Source organism: Rhinoderma darwinii, chromosome 3 (genome assembly GCF_050947455.1).
Source record: "Rhinoderma darwinii isolate aRhiDar2 chromosome 3, aRhiDar2.hap1, whole genome shotgun sequence".
Lineage (NCBI taxonomy): Eukaryota > Metazoa > Chordata > Amphibia > Anura > Rhinodermatidae > Rhinoderma > Rhinoderma darwinii.
Window position 1 is genome coordinate 250,743,166 of NC_134689.1, and position 19,828 is coordinate 250,762,993.

Sequence of the window (19,828 nt, forward strand, 5' to 3'; positions counted from 1 at the left end):
AAATTATACACAAAACCTCCTCTAAACTGGTGGAATCATACATATTTTTACCGAGGAGTAATTTGCCAGGGGTAGTATGCCGTAAATTCAGATTACGACTCTGCCCACTGTGACAGGACCCGCATTCTCTGTTGCCCGGAACCTGTTCAGACCCTCGTCTCAGATGCCTTCACCACTAGTATTGCCTACATTGTACTCGCTTGGATGACCTTGTCTGCAGTAATATGTATCTCCTTATAGTATCTTCCTTGTCATCGCTTATATTACTCTACTATAAAGAATGTTTTCTTTGCTTTTCCAAACAAAATCACCTCTTATACCCATGCTATACCTACTCCCAGACTCGAGACTACATTTTCATTACTCAACAGTGTTGGCATATGATCAAGACAAGACCTGCTTGTGGAAATGCATTCAGTTCATGGGTCGAGTTTACCTTACGGTCATAGTACATAGCTGCATGTGTAGCTGCCGATTGTAACTTGGGGCTCAATGAGTAGCAAAGTCTGAGCAAGTGGAATTTTTCATTATGAAGACAATATACATGTAAATGTACGGGAGTGAACTGTAGTCACTATATCTAAAGCGCAAGATATTCTCATGTGAATTTCCCAAAGGGTGTGCAATTGGGGTTATTAATCTATTTGTGGAAATTCTATCTAAAATACAAGCCCCAAGAAAGTTGCTTATATTAACCAATCAGATAATTTTTCTTATTTTTTTTTAATCTGCATTGGAAAAATGAAAACTGGAATCTGATGTTTATGTAGGTGGCCTCATGTGTGACAACAAAGAGGGTGTTGTGGTGAGGGAAACCATGCAAAAGGCTGCACATCATGTCTGTGACATGGTTTAATATAGGCAAAATCCTAACCTCCAGGACGGGTCCAGCACCAAGTATTATCTGTTCCACTCCACTGGCATATCCCTTCTGACTAAGGGCAGTCAAATGATGTATAAGAAAGTTAGTGCTTTGAGTCTTTCCCGAGCCGGTTTCCCCAGAAATAACAATGCATTGATTACGCTGCCGACGGAGCATAGCATGGTAAGCAGAATCGGCCACTGCATATATGTGCGGCTCACGTTCTCCCAGCCTTCGGTTATCATACATCTTCACATATTTAGGGTTGTAGATTGGTAAGAAACGGAATGGGTTAACTGCCACCAAGATGCTTCCAACATAAGTGTAGATTTTCTCTTGTCGGAAGCGTGTTCTAAGAGTCTCAAGAAGTGCCCTCTCACTTAGCTCAGGCAATCCACATAGGTCCTCACACTCCGGCCCTTGTTCCTGGGGAAGAAAACCCCTCTCAACCATGCGCCTGCGCTCTTCTGTCACTTTTAGCCAAGACTGGAGACTACCATAGTGAATGGAGCCATCCATATTTTTTTCCCGCAGGAGAAATCGATAGTCCTCTCCAGACCCACGAGCCTCTAAGGCAAGTCTAGGCCACAGCATCATGCGCTGCACAGGACAGTCAGTAGGGTTAAGGATCCACTCTTCTCCACCAAACTCCTTGACCTCAGCCAGTACATAGCACTTGGCTCTGTCCAAGCGCAGTGCCATAATGACAGCATCAATGACATCAGCAGCTGTAGTATGCCGGCGGGCGGGCACTGGACAGTAGATGACATCTTGGTAGATGCTGCCGGGGTAAACCTGCAATGTGAACTCTTCATCCAGCAAGCGGCGTCGCCCACTGCCACCCCCCACCTCTGACATGGCGGCACACCGTGTCCCATCAGAAGGAGTGTGGACGGTTCCCCGTCAGTGGGGGGACACCTGTAAAACACAATTGAGAAAACAATACATCATGTGTGTTAGATATTAAGGAACTGATAAACAGCTTTTGAACAAGCAAGTTAAATATTTCAGGATCTGAAGCCAAGTTAAGGTAATAAAAGTTCACGAGTCATGTGAAAAAGTAATTAATTAACACGCATTTCAGTTGCGTAATGGGCCGTTCTTCGCGGAATCAAGCAAAAGCAATAAAAAAAAAAAAAAAGACAAAAAAGAAACATTCATTTCCTTATAGGCATTGCCACCGTTTTTCTAGTCCCCCAATAACAGGCACCCTCTCAGGCAGTATATTTTAAAGTAAAGGCAGAGTTGTGAGCCTTCCACTCATGTGAATGAACTATTACAAGAATGGATTTTACACTTAGGAATGAGCAGAGCAACAGTGAACACCTAAACAGCGAGATGCTAAATTCAAGTTTCTTTACTTCCAACACCCTTTGCTATATCTGCAACGTTTGGGAGTCATTTATTTCCTATTGTCCTATGTATTGTCCTGGTTTCTCTGGGACAATGACATACAGAATGGAGTGCCACAGAAATATGGCCCCTCAAACCAAAACTTTTTGGTGAGGTGGGTTTGTTTCTGTGCTAAAATGATTGCCAGCGTTTTCTACGTCAGTGATCTCCTTTACCTCACAGTCTTTTCTTGCACGCCAGCAAGTTAATATATTTTCACTGGACCGGACATATACACACAACATTTCGGAGCCACATTCATTATTCATTGGTCATGGACTCTGAACGGCAGAGTGCACTGGGTGACGCATACAAGTATCTCTAGATAGCACCACTGTACCAGCACCAAATGAATCAGAATGCATGGCCCTACGGATATAGCACTTAATAAAAAATTTTTACGTGTGGGACTTTATACATTGTGTAGAATGGTAGGTGACCAACTGAACCTAGATTTAACAAATTGTGATCAGTTGGGAGCAGATTTTGCATTTTTATAGTAGTACAATGAAATGTAAACTTTTTTTTTTTTTTTTTTAAACTCACGCAACTTTGAATCCAAGTCAAGTCACTTAATCATCATTTATGAATTGGAACCAACTATCACTAGAATACCCATTTCTGCTCTCACACCGTAAAAAAAGTGTCAAATAAATCCAAATTGCTGTACGTACAGTTCCCAGCATGCAGACTTCACAGGTATCAAAGTGTGAACAAACATGGGCGTACCTCATAGAGAACAATGGCCTCTAAGACAAAGTATTTAACATGTGATTGGAATGGTGGTAGTGCTGAGGTCCGTGCTTCGCCAGCCCTGTTGTAAGGTAAACCTTCCCTAATGCTTCGCTGCCACAGTCCTGAGGTAAACATACCCCAACAGTTTTCCCCACTTTTATTCACTGAATGAAAGACAATCTGACATGGTCTATAGCTGGCCACACCACTGGATGATTCTCCGGCACATTCACCCACAGCAACCTTGCACTTCAAAATGGTACAAATGACTGAGAAAATACAAAAAATAATGGCAGCCATTAGTAGAATAGACATCTACAAAAAGATGCTATAATACACACAATCATTCAGCCATAAGTTTGGAGGTAAATCTTTAATGTCTACTATACAAAACAGCGAATCATCAGAAAAAGATTATGCAATTTTTTTTTATTAATTTTTTTATTGGTTCTCTATTGAAACAATTTTAGAAACATTTAAAAAAGTGAAATATTATCGTTGTCGGCAGCACATCCCCCTGTGTAATCAGGGGGACGCGCTGCCGACATGATAATGTATGGGGACGAGCGATCTGAGTAACGACCGCTCGTCCCCATCCATAGTTCCGTGTGACAGGAGCAAACGAGTGCCGATCAACGATGTCTCGTTGATCGGTGCTCACTGCAGTGGCCGAATATCGGCCGGTGTAAAAGGGCCTTAAGTATTGTCTCACAAAGTTCGCTCAAATATATCAACTCAGTAAAAGGATCATCATTTGGTTATAAGCCGTTTTCTTGAAAAATGAAACAGTCTGGTAAAATACAATGGAATAGATCCATCATGGCTGTGCGATTAAAGTTTCCAGAGTCCAGGGGCTTTCCTAATGCCACAGTGATCCACTTTAATACATTAGGGTAAAATTACTTTATAAAATAATATATGCAAATGTTTTTTTTTTCTGCGCAAATAACAATAGTCCCTCATTTATTTCTATATTATTATTTTTTTTAAAGAGGAAAAGGCTACAAAGGCTGAGTTTTACACTAAGGTCATGTTTATAGAACTGGATAATAAAAAAAAAAAATAAGAGTAGAAGTATAAATCTTCCCTTTTTGTTGTGCGAAGGATCTTCACACTATAAAACATGTAAAACCTACATATCTTTTTTTGATAGCACCAAAGGCAAAGATAAATAGAAAGAAGGAAAAGAAAAAAAAAAAAAGAGTTCAGAATGTATTGCATCTCATGACAACCACCAGTGAGATCATCTGTTGTTCTGTTGGTTTGTACTTTCCAGTGCAGAGACCGGTTTCACATTTGGAGTAGTTTAGATAACATTTGGAGTAGTTTATATAACATTAAGAGTAGTTTAGATAACATTAGGACACCAGCACAAGCAGAAAACCAACCGCACCACTGCGACATTTCTGAAAGAAGTCGTTTCGGGAAGTCTTCCTAGAATCTTTGCATTTTTTACATACCGTAAATTTTTACCACCATCGAGGTAAATGGATGAAAACACAGAAGTCTAAGTGGGAATTGGTTATGCCCTAAAACCTGTGCATTCTTCAACTGGAATTTTACAGAATCCCCATGGACTGTATTTTACTGCAACGGCACCACATAGTATGTATGAATTTAGCCTTAGGGAAATGTGTAAATAATGATTCCCTAATATTATGTGATCAGAATCTCTCCCTTCAGCTGTGGGAGTGTTCGGATAATTACCTCCGGGAATTCCTAATTCCCTCAGCTTGCCCTACAGACCTGTCAGCGGGTACAGGGTTATACAAGTGTCTGCTCTAGTCACACCACGTTTGGGGCCTACAGTTAAACGCTATGTAAAGATTTGGAATGGATTTTTTTTTTTTATAAAAAGGTCAATCATTGGTGCAACTTTATAATTAGTTTTTATTAAAAATTCTTTGCTATGACCCGAATCCGCGGGACTGACAGTTTCAGTGTCAGGGGGTCCTGCGTGTCTCTGACACACAGGATCCACCTGTAATATATCACATCTAAGTTATGAACTTAGATGTGATGGATTAGGCTGGGTTCACACGACCATGTTACGTCCGTAATGGACGTAAAATATTTTGGCCGCAAGTCCCGGACCGAACACACTGCAGGGAGCCGGGCTCCTAGCATCATAGTTATGTACGACGCTAGGAGTCCCTGCCTCTCCGTGGAACTACTGTCTCGTACTGAAAACATGATTACAGTACGGGACAGTTGTCCTGCAGAGAGGCAGGGACTCCTAGCGTCGTACATAACTATGATGCTAGGAGCCCGGCTCCCTGCAGTTCGGTCCGTGACTTGCGGCCGAAATACGTCCCGTCCTTTACAGACCAAACATGCTTGTGTGAATCCAGCCTTACAGGTGGATCCTGCGTGACCTGTTGACACTGAACCCGTCAGGTCAGCGGGGCTGACGGATTGAAGTCTTAGCAAACGATGCAGCTGCTTTTTATACAGAATACAGCTGTATCTCAAAAAGTAAAAGGAATTTTTAATAAAAACAAATTCTAAAGCTTTACCAAAAACACTGATTGACTTTTTTTTTTAAAACAAAACAAAAAAAAGACTCCCTTTCAAAGGTGTACATAGCCAATTATGCGTTTGTTTTTTTCTCTTCCTAAAAACGGAATACTTTGTAGTATTGAACAGGGTGGTAGAGTACACTTTTCAGTACGGTCAGGAAACGTGTCAAACGTATAGTAAAATGACACTTTTGCCATTATGTTTGGACCATAGAAAGCAGGTATGTCACAGGATACTTCAGAAGGATTTTTTCTTATTGAAACGTATCCTTCTGCTGTGGCTCATAAACATGGTGTAAAAAGAGACACCCCAATTATTTTGAGAAACGGATTTCAAAACAAAATCTTTACAAGAGATGTAAAAATGAAGGCAGTGCAAAGTCACTAAGTGGTGATTCATATGTACGTATTACTGCAGTCTCAGGTAACAAGATTCCAGATACAGGTGATCAGCGTCCTCGTCTACCCTACAGCATGTGACTTTTTGCCCTTTATTCTGCCAGGACTTGACATGATGTGTGCCAGTGTGAACTTTTGCAAACACAAACAATAGTTATTAGAAGATAAAAGTACAGATGGGATTAAATGGACGGGACAGTCACATAAAGCAAATCTATTAGATTATTACACATACAATGTAATTTCATTTCATTATCCTTTATTAAGAATGATTTTCATGGGTGTAGTTTTAATTGATTTAAGAACAATTGCATAGAGGGCCCATAAAAATCACACTAAACACAATGGCACTGGGATTAAGGGTATGTTCACACGCAAACTCAAAAACGACTGAAAATACGGAGCTGTTTTTTAAGCTACCCGCTATTTTCGCTGCGCTTTTTACGGCCGGTTTTGGAGCTGTTTTCCATAGAGTCAATGAAAAACGGCTCCAAAAACGGCCCAAGAAGTGACCTGCACTTTTTCACGGCAGTTTTTTTAAGCGGCCGTTTTTCAAAACGGCTGCGTAAAAAAACGTCCCGTTGAAACAAAACACAGTTTTTCCCATTGAAATCAATGGGCAGATGTTTGGAGGTGTTCTGCTTCCGATTTTTCGGCCGTTTACGACCCGAAAAACGGCCGAAAATAGGCCGTGTGAACATACCCTATTACTGCATCCGTCATGCAATGCAGTTATAGGGGATGAGGATAATACGGTCTTCAGGTAGGTGGGATTATTGCAAAAAAACTTTTGGTTTGAGGAGATTTAGAAACGAGAATAGCGTGCACGAGCAGATTTCCTCAGGGGGTCATTCTGTGGCTTCTGATGCCCCCCACTCCCGTCATGTCCTAATAGACGGGTCTATCAGACAAATGCCTTTTAAAACATGCACTACATCTGCACACTGCTCTGTTATTATGATATTTTTCCTAATTTATAAAAATAATAAAAGAATAATACGGCCAAATTCTATATAATGCACAATAATATAATACAATGTTTAGTGCAAGGACAACGCAACAACCTTGAGAAAGGCCCCATTTGTTTGTAGAAAAATGAAAGCATCACCTATTGCTCTTGCATAATTGATACGCTTCCATGAGCGCTATCAATTATACATGGATGTAATAACCAGAATAGAACACATCTGATGAACACTTTCTAACACCGATAGCTGCATGCTTTACGTCCCCTACAGGACCCCAGAACTGCTTGCTTATTTAGCAATCGTTTTTTTCATTCTGAGATCACAAATGTTTAAAATATAATAGAAGAATTCCAGTAAATCCGCTAGCAGGCATGGTCTGTTTTGCATTTCTATATTAGGGACTTGCGCAAATATTTTCTTTAAGTTTTAAATATTCTAAAAACAGAAGTATACTTTAAGAGTAAGCAAAATGTATACATTATTTAATCGTTTACACGCTGCACAATATTAGTAGCAAAGCGAATTGAAGCCCAACGGGAAAAAAAAACATTGACGCTGTTTCTGTGATCATTCACAGCACAATATATGTTGATGGGGTTTTCAGAACTGCAACACACATTTTTTTGCGGAAATTTCGCAGATTTTCTCCCCGGACATCACCCTTTGCAATACAAAGGGTGAAATAGATAGCCAAAAAATGAATTTCATAAGATTAGTGCTGGTGTGCAGTCAAGGTGTTGCAAGAGATTATATTCTAAATACACCTGTATCTGGAAGGTCCTACCGTTGAGGCGTAAGATAACATGGTGGTGGCTCAGTGGTTAGCACTATTGCCTTGCAGCACTGGGGTCCTGAGTTTGAACCCAAACAAGGGCTACATTTGAATGGAGTTTGTATGTTCTCCGTGTTTATTTGGGTTTCCTCCGTTTTCTTACGACACCCCAAAAACATACTGATAATATAAGTAGCTTCCTATAAAACAGAGTGTGTACGTGTGAGATAGGGAAGTTAGATCATTGGCCCTAATGGGGACAAGGACTGCTATGTGTGTGATGACAATCTCTGTACAGCGCTGTGAAATACATTGGGGCTATATAAGCAACAGGAAAAAAAATAAAACTGCCAAAAACATTATGAAACCAAAGTACCCAAAACAGCTTAAAGAGTCTCTGTCACCACATTATAAGTGGCCTATATTGTACATGATGTGATCGGCGCTGTAACGTAGATTACAGCAGTGTTTTTGATTTTGAAAAACCATCAATTTTGACGGAGTTATGACCTATATTAGCTTTATGCTAATGAGTTTCTAAATGGACATCTGGGCGTGTTTTACTATATGACCAAGTGGGCGTTGTACAGAGGAGTGTATGACGCTGACCAATCAGTGACCAGTGTCATACACTTCTCCCCATTCATTTACACTGCAGATAGGGATATAGCTATATCGCTATGTGCAGCCACATACACACAAACTAACGCTACTCAAGTGTCCTGACAGTGAATATACATTACCTCCAGCCAGGACGTGATGTCTATTCACAATCCTTACACTTCTCTAGCGTTTGTGGTTGATTTACAGCAGAGCAGGCGTAGTCTCGCGAGATTACGCTGTAAGCTGTCATTTCCAGTGAAACTACGCCTGCTCTGCTGTAAATCAACCACAAACTCTACAGAAGTATCAGGATTCTGAATACACATCCCGTCCTGGCTGGAGGTAATATATATTCACTGTCAGGACACTTGAGTAGTGTTAGTTTGTGTGTATGTGGCTGCACATAGCGATCTAGTAAGAACATTATTGCAGCGTAAATAAATAGAGAGAAGTGTATGACGCTGATTGGTCACTGATTGGTCAGCGTCATACACTTCTCTCCACAACGCCCACTTGGTCATATAGTAAAACACGCCCAGTTGTTCATTAAGAAACTCATTAGCATAAAGCTAATATAGGTCATAACTCCGTCAAAACTGATTGTTTTTCTAAATAAAAAGCACTGCTGTTATCTACATTACAGCGCCGATCACATCATGTACAATATAGGCCACTTAATGTGGTGACAGAGCCGCTTTAAATTCTTTTTATCGATCCAGTACACTGTAAAACATGGTCAGTGAAGTTCTTACCACTTTAATCTCAAAATAAATATAAATATTTATTTGTACACACACTATTAATGTCTATTGACTGCATATCCTGCACTGGCCTCGCCCTCCACATACCTTCCATGTTAACCCTATCCGTTCCAAGCTGGACAATACACGGAAATTGCAGAAGGAAATAAAGCAGTAACCACTCCCCTGCCAGAAAACCTGTATATGTAACCTTATCAACCCAGATACCTGAACAAGGCTGCTGAATAACCTCACAAAGGAAAGCTAAACAGCACGCCATGAAGTTGAGATATAACAGTCTTGTAACCCTGTTCAGTGGCAATTTTGAAGTTGGTAGTAACGGTCTAAACTGCTTTGTGTCGGACCTTTAGAAAAACATTCCTGGAAATTGCCAAATTGTGATATTTTTACAGTGCGATACTTGAGAGTGTATAAGCATGTCACACTAAGCAAGAGAGCATGTCCAGCACATGATAAACATAACATACATTGTGCGGAAAAACAGTGCACAACACGGAGATCAGCTACAACATAAGCAAGCGACACCGTGCACTTATACAAAGTCGTATCTTTACAAGAACTCGGAGATTTATACAACAAATTCACAACATTTTTCCCCAGATATACGTGAATTTGGTGCAACTACTGTAACACTTCTACAATGCAGGACTAGTTTGATCTGGCCTAGGCTGTCCAACTTTCTTTTTTGCACAGGCTTTAGGACATTAGACCACACTTCCAAATTAAGAAGATGAAGAAATGCAAAAAAAAACTGTCAGATAGGCGATTTATAAATAAAGTGCACATGCTAGCGCCATTTTAAAATCCTGTCACGTGCCTATGTGATTGGCTATGGATGATAGAAAGATTATGGCTGCGTCACCATGGGTTATAGCTGCCAACCACAAACGGTTACAATACACATGGACATTCTTCAGCAGAACAATCCTCCTGTAACATATTGACATATTTACACATTACCTACTATACAAAATAAGCCCCAAACAAATTATGGATAGTAGTTCATTAAATGTATATCAGGTATAAATTCAAATACAGATCTGTGTATCTGGCACGCTAGTCCGCACAGTCAGTAGTGCATCCGTATTTATGGATCCGGAAAAAAATAAATAAAGGGGGAGGTTACAAATGATGTCACCAACATGACACGGCCCTTGAAAAGGTCACATGATCGATCGGGTGCTATTTTTTTGAGGGGGGGGGGGATCCACTGCCGTGGCATAGAAACGTTTCCGGACGCCTACGAATGCACATCCATAACATCCACAATTTTGCACGCGCCCACAGACTTCTAATGGGCGAGTCCGTGCCGCAATTGCGGACAAGAATAAGATGTGTTCTATATTTTACTAATAATTTCTATGGCCCATACACATATCCATAAACATACGTAAAGGTGTCCGGGCCTAAAGAAATAAATGGGTCCACAGATTTTACGCAATTACTGATAAAAACTATGGTCTTGTGCATACGGTCCTAATATATTGTATTTTGGTAGGAGTTTTCTAATGGGTTTAATCACTATGAAAAAACTAAAGCATCTGGATGTTACATTTAAATTCTATAAACTTTTTATTCACACTTTTTGCTTCAAAACGGAGCATTCCCTATGGCTTGCTCTTGTTGTTTGTTTACACTGAAGCTTGCCCAATTTATTGTGTTTTGGTGGCCGTCCTCCCCACTGACCTAAACAAGAAGAGGAGAAAGCCAGGATAATAGCTTGAAAAAGCATGTGATCGCACCACTACGATTTATAAAGAAGGCCTTAGGGCATTGATTGCCAAGCTTATCACCATTGGGGAGCCTCTGAAAAACGTTATTAAATCTTTACTTCTTATACTTTTTCTCCCACTAGGATACACTCTCGGCTGCAGCTTAAAAAATAAGTTAAAAAAAACTGCCCTGTGTGAACCTGGAATTTGTCTTCGGTTTCATGCACACAGCAAGAGCCAATATGGCAGTGCACAGAGGACATACAGATCTCAGGTATGTAGCCCCATGGCCTCTGCGTACAGCCATATGCATGCAGATAGTAGTTCTTCTAGGGGAGAATACCTTCGTACATAAGGCATCCAATGGAGCATGCCTTGTTAATTTGCTGGATTTGTATGGGATACAAAAGTATATGAAATCGCACAGTAAAGGCCCCATGCACTACAATGGCAGCACTATTATGGCTTAAAGAGGCTCTGTCACCAGATTTTGCAACCCCTATCTGCTATTGCAGCAGATCGGCGCTGCAATGTAGATTACAGTAACGTTTTTATTTTTAAAAAACGAGCATTTTTGGCCAAGTTATGACCATTTTTGTAGTTATGCAAATGAGGCTTGCAAAAGTCCAAGTGGGTGTGTTTAAAAGTAAAAGTCCAAGTGGGCGTGTATTATGTGCGTACATCGGGGCGTTTTTAATACTTTTACTAGCTGGGCGCTCTGACGAGAAGTATCATCCACTTCTCTTCAGAACGCCCAGCTTCTGCCAGATCATGCTGTGACGTCACTCACAGGTCCTGCATCGTGTCAGACGAGCGAGGACACATCGGCACCAGAGGCTACAGATGATTCTGCAGCAGCATCGGCGTTAGCAGGTAAGTCGATGTAGCTACTTACCTGCAAACGCTGATGCTGCTGCAGAATCAACTGTAGCCTCTGGTGCCGATGTGGCCGTCACGATGCAGGACCTGTGAGTGACGTCACAGATCTGCACTGTCAGAAGCTGGGCGTTCTGAAGAGAAGAGGATGTTACTTCTCTTCAAAGCGCCCAGCTAGTAAAAGTATTAAAAACGCCCCGATGTACGCACCTAATACACGCCCACTTGGACTTTTACTTTTAAACACACCCACTTGGACTTTTGCAAGCCTCATTTGCATAACTACAAAAATGGTCATAACTTGGCCAAAAATGCTCGTTTTTTAAAAATAAAAACGTTACTGTAATCTACATTGCAGCGCCTATCTGCTGCAATAGCAGATAGGGGTTGCAAAATCTGGTGACAGAGCCTCTTTAATAGAAAAGGGAGTCGTAACACAACCGTGTGCCTGATACATGTACAACAGTGTAGATCCAGAGCAAGGCTTGTTTTTATTATATTACAATGTTTACTATTGTAGGCATTTATTAATGTCAGGCATTGATGATGATGATGATATATTGTTAATCTTTTCATGGGTACAACATTTTTATTTGGCTATGTACCTGTAGATGCCATGCTTGGTACTGCAACCATTTAGTTGGCTATGAGATCCACTGGTAAGACTGTCATATAGCGGTGTGAAAACATACTGTATGGCTAAGTTCACACGGGGCGGATACGCTGCGTAAAAGCACACAGCATATATGCCCTCTGTGCCGCAGGGAATTCCGGATGAAAAACCGCACCAAACTTTCACCCAGAATGCCCGCTGCGGAAAATTGCAGCATTCATCTCAGAAGACTGCTGCAGCGGCGGTCACATGAGATGAAGTGACATCCAGGCCGACCTCCTGGGATGACGTTTCATCCCATGTGACCGCCGCTACGTCATCCGTGGAGGCTGGCCTGGAGGAAGAAACAGACTTCTGGGTAAGTAACATTTTTTTTATGAGTTGCTTTTTTTGCGGCGGAATCTCTGCGAACCTGCCGCAAAAAAAACCTGCAGCGACTGCTATTTGTTGCGGGTTTTACCTCCCCATTGAATGGGAAAAAGCTGCAACACAATTGTAATTGCGGAAACGCTGCTTAACATGCTGTGGAATAAAATTCCGCACTGCATGTCAATTTGGGCGTTTTTTTCCCACTCAGTATTTACACAGCATGTGGATGAGATTTGTTCTATCTCATCCACTTTGCTGTTACTGTTTTAGGGCTAGTCCACACATAGCGGAATTGCTGCATATTTTCCGTCCGGAATTGCGGACAGAAAATACGCCGCAGAATACAGTAGCAGCAAAGTGGGTGAGTTTTTTGACAAATCTCATCCACATGCCGCGTAAAAATTCCAACCAGAAATTCACCTGCGGTGCGTATTTTTCGAACCGCAGCAGGTCAATTCCTGCTCCGGAAAGTTGACTCAATTGCTGCGGTTTTTCTGAGGAGATCTCACCATCTCCCAGCATTGTAAAAACGCAGCAAAATCCGTACCATTTTTTGCAGTAAAAAATGCGGGAAATTGTGCATTTTTTCCGTAGTAGAATGTCTGCTACTTTCAAAAGAATTGCTGCAGAAATTTTCTGCAGCAATTCCATTACGTGTGGACAAGCCCTTATGCTGCAGATTTTCTGCAACAAATTCCGTTGCAGAAAATCTGCAGTATCTATGCAACGTGTGAACTGACCCTATAAGTTAGACATGTCTTACTTGAAAATAAGCACCATATATATTTGTTAAAGAGGCTCTGTCACCACATTATAAGTGGCCTATATTGTACATGATGTGATCGGCGCTGTAATGTAGATTACAGCAGTGTTTTTTATTTAGAAAAACGATAATTTTTGACGGAGTTATGACCTATATTAGCTTTATGCTAATGAGTTTCTTAATGGACAACTGGGCGTGTTTTACTATATGACCAAGTGGGCGTTGTACAGAGGAGTGTATGATGCTGACCAATCAGTGACCAATCAGCGTCATACACTTCTCTCCATTTACACTACAGATAGCGATATAGCTATATCGCTATGTGCAGCCACATACACACACTATAACGCTACTCATGTGTCATGACAATGATTATACATTACCTCCAGCCAGGACGTCATGTGTATTCATTCTCCTGACCACTTCTGTAGCGTCTCTGTGAGTTACAGCATAGCAGGCGTAGTTTCGCGAGATTACGCTGTAAGCGGTCATTCACAGCGAGAAGTGGTCAGGAGAATGAATAGACATCACATCCTGGCTGGAGGTAATGTATATTCATTGTCAGGACACTGCAGTAATGTTATAGTGTGTTTATATGGCTGCACATAGTGATATAGATATATCGCTATGTACAGTGTAAATAAATGGAGAGAAGTGTATGACGCTGATTGGTCAGCGTCATACACTCCTCTGTACAACGCCCACTTGGTCATATAGTAAAACACGCCCAGTTGTCCATTGAGAAACTCATTAGCATAAAGCTAATATAGGTCATAACTCCGTAAAAAATGATCGTTTTTCTAAATAAAAAACACTGCTGTAATCTACATTACAGCGCCGATCACATCATGTACAATATAGGCCACTTATAATGTGGTGACAGAGACTCTTCAACCAGCAGGCTGCGTTTCCTGTAGTTTTTTTCCCTAATGCTAAATGCATTTGTCTCCATATACAAGCAGTCAATATCACACATTTATTACATGCTTTCTCTATTTCACACCTTTGCTAACACAATACTACAAATTTTGCATCAACAACCTTTCCTTTCAGCCTTTCTGTAGACCCTTCCTTTCATATACAGCTCCATAATGACTATTGTGCCCTCGAGATACACACCTTAGGCTATGTTCACACGGAGTATTTTGGGGGAGGAATATCTGCCTCAAAATTCAGTTTGGAACTTTGAGGCAGATATTCCTCTCCCTGCACGCCGATTTCGCGGCAATTATCGCGCCGTTTTTCGCCCGCGGCCATTGAGCGCCGCGGGCATAAAACAGCGAGAAATACGCTTTCTCCTGCCTCCCATTGAAGTCAATGGGAGGTCGGAGGCGGAAGCGCCCGAAGATAGGGCATGTCGCTTCTTTTTCCCGCGAGGCAGTTTTACTGCTCGCGGGAAAAAGACGCCGGACGCCTCCCATTGAAATCAATGGGAGGCGTTCTCGGGCCGTTTCTGCCGAGTTTTGCGACGCGGTTTCCGCGTCAAAAAACTCGGCAAAATACCCCGTGTGAACATAGCTACTCTTGTGGACATAGAACTAGTGTTGACAACCTCCTTTTAGGTTTTCCTGGACAGACGGACAATTTTATTATGGACAAATCAGAAAACCAAATATTTTCTACACAGTTGCATTAAAAATGAGCTGCAGGTTCCTAATGTATACCGGCCAAACTTATGCCAAAACCACACCCTTATGGCATACATTCGCCCATTAAAGTCTATAGGCAAGTTGGCATGGATTTTTCCGGCATACATGTTAACAGTACACCACAGACGTGGTGCGAATCCTGCCTTACTGTGACCTGTTAAAATGACAACCAGCACAGGCTTCACAATTTTCTTTTTCTATGGACAAGTTTTTTTTATTTACTGCCATTTACAACGCTGATTAGACCTGAATAAAACTATTCAAAATACTGAAAACATTATGGAAGATTGTAAAAATGTATATAAGGTATGACTTATTCCCACCTTATCATCAGATCGAACTGTGTGATCAGAACCAGGCCAGAGGACAATCTATTTTCCTCTTTTGGGATGTGCTCCAGTTTTTGGAAAGAGATATGCAGATGGGACACGGACTGCAAATATGTGTAAATGCACCTAGTGATCTAATGACAGCTGGCCATTAGAAAGCTACTACTAGTGATATCTGTAAGGCTATGTTCACACGCTTAACAAAATACGGCTGAGACTACCGAGCTGTTTTCAAGGGAAACCAGCTCCTGATTTCCAGTCGATTTTTAATCAAACTAGCGTTTTTTATGGCCGTTTTTGGAACGGTTTTTCTATTGAGTCAATGAAAAACGACTCAAAAAATGGGGCGTCTTTTTGTGCGCCGTTATTTGAAAATGAGGCGTAAAAAAAGCCCCATCGGAACAGAACGCCGTATTTCCCATTGTAATCAATGGGCAGATGTTTGTAGGCGTCCGAAAAATGGCTGAAAATAGCCCGAAATACAGGGAGGACACAGACCATGCCTTCCCAGCATCCTTCTTCCCTCATAGGACATAGGAAATCCTGTTACAAGTATCCATAGTAATCACCTGCATGCAGAAATACTAGCTAACTAAGGTTTCACACGCAGCGTTTTGACGGGTTTTCGGTGGCGTTTATGGTAGCTTTTTAATTTTGTTCATAACACTGCAGACAGGAGTTAGTTTAACCCCTTCCCAACATTTGACGTATCCATACGCCAAAGTCGGGTAGGGGAAATATGGAGCGGGCTCACGTAGTGAACCCGCTTCCATATGATGCGGGTGTTGGCTGTATGTTACAGCCGACACTTCAGAGTAACAAGCGGCATCGCGCTCGAGCGCGATCCCGCTCGTTTAACTCGTTAAATGCCGCAGTCAATAGCGACCGCAGCATTTAAATCATTATACCAAAATGGTATGATTAAAAATGACAACTTATCCCGCAAAAAATAATCCCTCAGACCACTTAAAATCGGTGGAAAAATAAAAAAAAGTTATGGCTCTCGGAATTTGGCGACACAAAATAAATGTTCTTTTTTACTTAGTTTAGAAAAAACGATATATATTTGGTATCGCCGTAATCGTATTGACCCACAGAATAAAGTTAACATGTTGTTTTAATTGCACAGTGAATTCCGTAAAAACAGCGCGCAAAAAAACATGGAGGAATCTGTTTTTTCCATTTTCTACCCCACAAATAATTTTTTCCCCGTTTCCTAGTACATTATATGGCAATATAAATGGTACTACGAAAAACTACAACTCGTCCCGCAAAAAACAAGCCCTCATAGTACTATATCGACGGGAAAATAAAAGACGTTATAGCTTTTGGAATGTGGGGAGGAAAAAGCGAAAATGAAAATCTGAAAAAGGGCTGCGGCGGGAATGGGTTAAAGAGTAAAAAAAAAAAAATGCTTGAAACGCATGGCGGTTTTTGTTTTTTTAAATGCGTGTTAAAACACAGAAAGTAAAGCAAGGAGGCCTTATTCGGTCAGTTCAGTGAGAGGTTACTCATTATTTCAATTACCTATCACATAGTTTCATAGTTTGTACGGTTGAAAAAAGACACATGTCCATCAAGTTCAACCAGGGATGGGAAAAGGGAAGGGAAAAACTTCTACACATAAGGCTATGTTCACACAGAGTATTTTGACGAGTTTTTTGACGCAGAAACCGCGTCACAAAACTCGTCAAAAACGGCCCGAAAATGCCTCCCATTGAAACTGCCTCGCGGGAAAAAGAAGCGACATGCCCTATCTTCGGGCGTTTCCGCCTCTGACCTCCCATTGACGTCAATGGGAGGCAGAGAAAGCGTATTTCACTGTGTTTTATGCCCGTGGCGCTCAATGGCCGCGGGCGAAAAACGCAGCGAAAATCGGCGTGCAGGGAGAGGAAAATCTGCCTCAAACTTCCAAACGAAATTTTGAGGCAGATATTCCTCCAGCAAAAAACTCAGTGTGAACATAGCCTTATTTAGAGCTAATACTTTTTTGTTCTAGGAAATTATCTAAGCCTTTTTTAAAGCCATCTCCTGTCCCTGTTCCATAGATTATACTATTCCATAGATCCACAGTTCTCATAGTAAAGAAGGCTTTATGCAATGGATCAGTATGATTATGTCGATACCAAATCTTTATTATGTTTTACTAGTGGTTTACAATAATAGCACATTTCATGGAAAAAAAATTGTATTTGTCTCGTCATTCATTTCTCCTTTGATTTATCCTTATGTGGGCTCTTTTTTCCGGGATGAGTCATATTTTAAGACAACCATTTTTCGCTACATATAGATTATTGATTAACTTTAATACATTTTTTATCCTCCAGGTCGCTTAAAAAATGCCTTGGTATAACTCCGTATACCAAAGAATTATTGCCTGTCATTTATAAACTGACAGGCAATCTATTAGGCTAGGGTTGTCACGATACCAGAATTTGGACTTCGATACCGATACTTCGTGTAGTATCGCGATACTCTATACCAAAACGATACTTTTGCCAACAATATAAAAAAAACTTTCTTCCGTTTTCTGATGTGAGGCATGTGGTATTATGAATTTTGAACCTCATATGCCTCACATTAATAGTAATTAATCCCATCATGTTTCTCAGTCATAATGGACAACATTGGGTTAATGTGAGGTACATGATGGGGTTAATTACTATTGATGTGAGGCATATGGACGTTCAAAATTCATAATACCTCATGCCTCACATTAATAAGTGAAAGAAAGCAGATTTTATTTTATTTTATAACAGCGTAAACATCATAAATGACACTATAAATTTATTACAGTCGCAACATTACCGCTTGTGTATATTTTATGTATTGAGACTTATTTTAATGTTTATTGTAAAAAAATATATAGATTTTTTTTAATTTAACATTAACTTTTTTTTATTCAACTTTAAAGAGGCTCTGTCACCAGATTTTGCAACCCCTATCTGCTATTGCAGCAGATCAGCGCTGCAATGTAGATTACAGTAACGTTTTTATTTTTAAAAAACGAGCATTTTTGGCCAAGTTATGACCATTTTTGTATTTATGCAAATGAGGCTTGCAAAAGTCCAAGTGGGCGTGTTTAAAGTAAAAGTCCAAGTGGGCGTGTATTATGTGCGTACATCGGGGCGTTTTTACTACTTTTACTAGCTGGGCGTTGTGTATAGAAGTATCATCCACTTCTCTTCAGAACGCCCAGCTTCTGGCAGTGCAGACACATCGGGTTCTCAAGAGATCACGCTGTGTCGTCACTCACAGGTCCTGCATCGTGTCGGACGAGCAAGGACATATCGGCACCAGAGGCTACAGTTGATTCTGCAGAAGCATCAGCGTTTGCAGGTAAGTCGATGTAGCTACTTACCTGCAAACGCTGATGCTGCTGCAGAATCAACTGTAGCCTCTGGTGCCGACACGATGCAGGACCTAGGGCAGGAAGTGAGTGACGTCACAGCGTGATCTCTCGAGAACACGGCTGTGTCTGCACTGCCAGAAGCTGGGCGTTGTGTAGAGAAGTGGATGATACTTCTCGTCAGAACGCCCAGCTAGTAAAAGTAGTAAAAACGCCCCGATGTACGCACATAATACACGCCCACTTGGACTTTTACTTTAAACACGCCCACTTGGACTTTTGCAAGCCTCATTTGCATAAATACAAAAATGGTCATAACTTGGCCAAAAATGCTCGTTTTTTAAAAATAAAAACGTTACTGTAATCTACATAACAGCGCCTATCTGCTGCAATAGCAGATAGGGGTTGCAAAATCTGGTGACAGAGCCTCTTTAATGTATATATCTATATGCCGGTACATTAGCCTGTGTACTGATAGTACACTGGCAGTTGTTAGGACATACCTAAGTATGCCCTAACAGGAAAAATGGTCAGACAGCCCTGGGGTCCGTCAATGGACCCTGGGCTGTCTGCCCATATATGGTATGTCCCTCGATCGCGTCACAGGGATTCCTTGTGTTGAGATCCAAAGGGGCATCCCCCCCTTTTCATTTACCCCTTGAATGCTGCGATCAGCTGTGGGGAATAGCGGCAGAGATGAGAGGTTTCTCTGATCTCTGCCGCGGGGCTGCAGTTCTGTAATACAACCATTGCCCCGCTCCTGACAATAAGTGAGCGCGCGGTCAGCATGAGGTGATGCGGCCGGCGCTGCACTAATGAGCGGAAGCGCCAGCACTGAGGACAGAACATGGGGGTGTTTTGTAGTGCACCCGCCATGTTCTGTCTTCAGTGCCGCCACTCATTAGTGCAGTGTCGGCCGCATCACATCATGCTAACCACGCGCACAATGGTCAGGACTCAGTAGCGGGGCAATGACTGTATCATACATCCGCAGCCCCGCTCTCATACATTCATGTGTTACAATGCTAAGCTGTGCGGCCGCACAGCTTAGTATCGAAATAAATGAAATAACGGTATTGAACCGTTTGAGGGTGCACGGTATCGAAACCATATAGAAGTTTCGATGCATCGTGCAACCCTATATTAGGCCCTGGTTT

The 19,828-nt window shown here is 41.4% G+C and overlaps 1 protein-coding gene across 4 annotated transcripts in view; it reads right to left on the reverse strand.

The window, feature by feature from the left end:
• Nucleotides 1–19,828, reverse strand: part of MYO9A (myosin IXA) — a 116,960-nt gene that overhangs the window by 83,078 nt on the left and 14,054 nt on the right. For all 4 annotated transcript variants that reach the window (XM_075857717.1, XM_075857718.1, XM_075857715.1 and 1 more), the window contains exon 2: nucleotides 875–1,780. In XM_075857717.1, coding sequence (XP_075713832.1) covers nucleotides 875–1,720 — 846 coding nt within the window. In that variant the 5' untranslated portion in view covers nucleotides 1,721–1,780. The remainder of the gene's footprint in view (nucleotides 1–874; nucleotides 1,781–19,828) is intronic.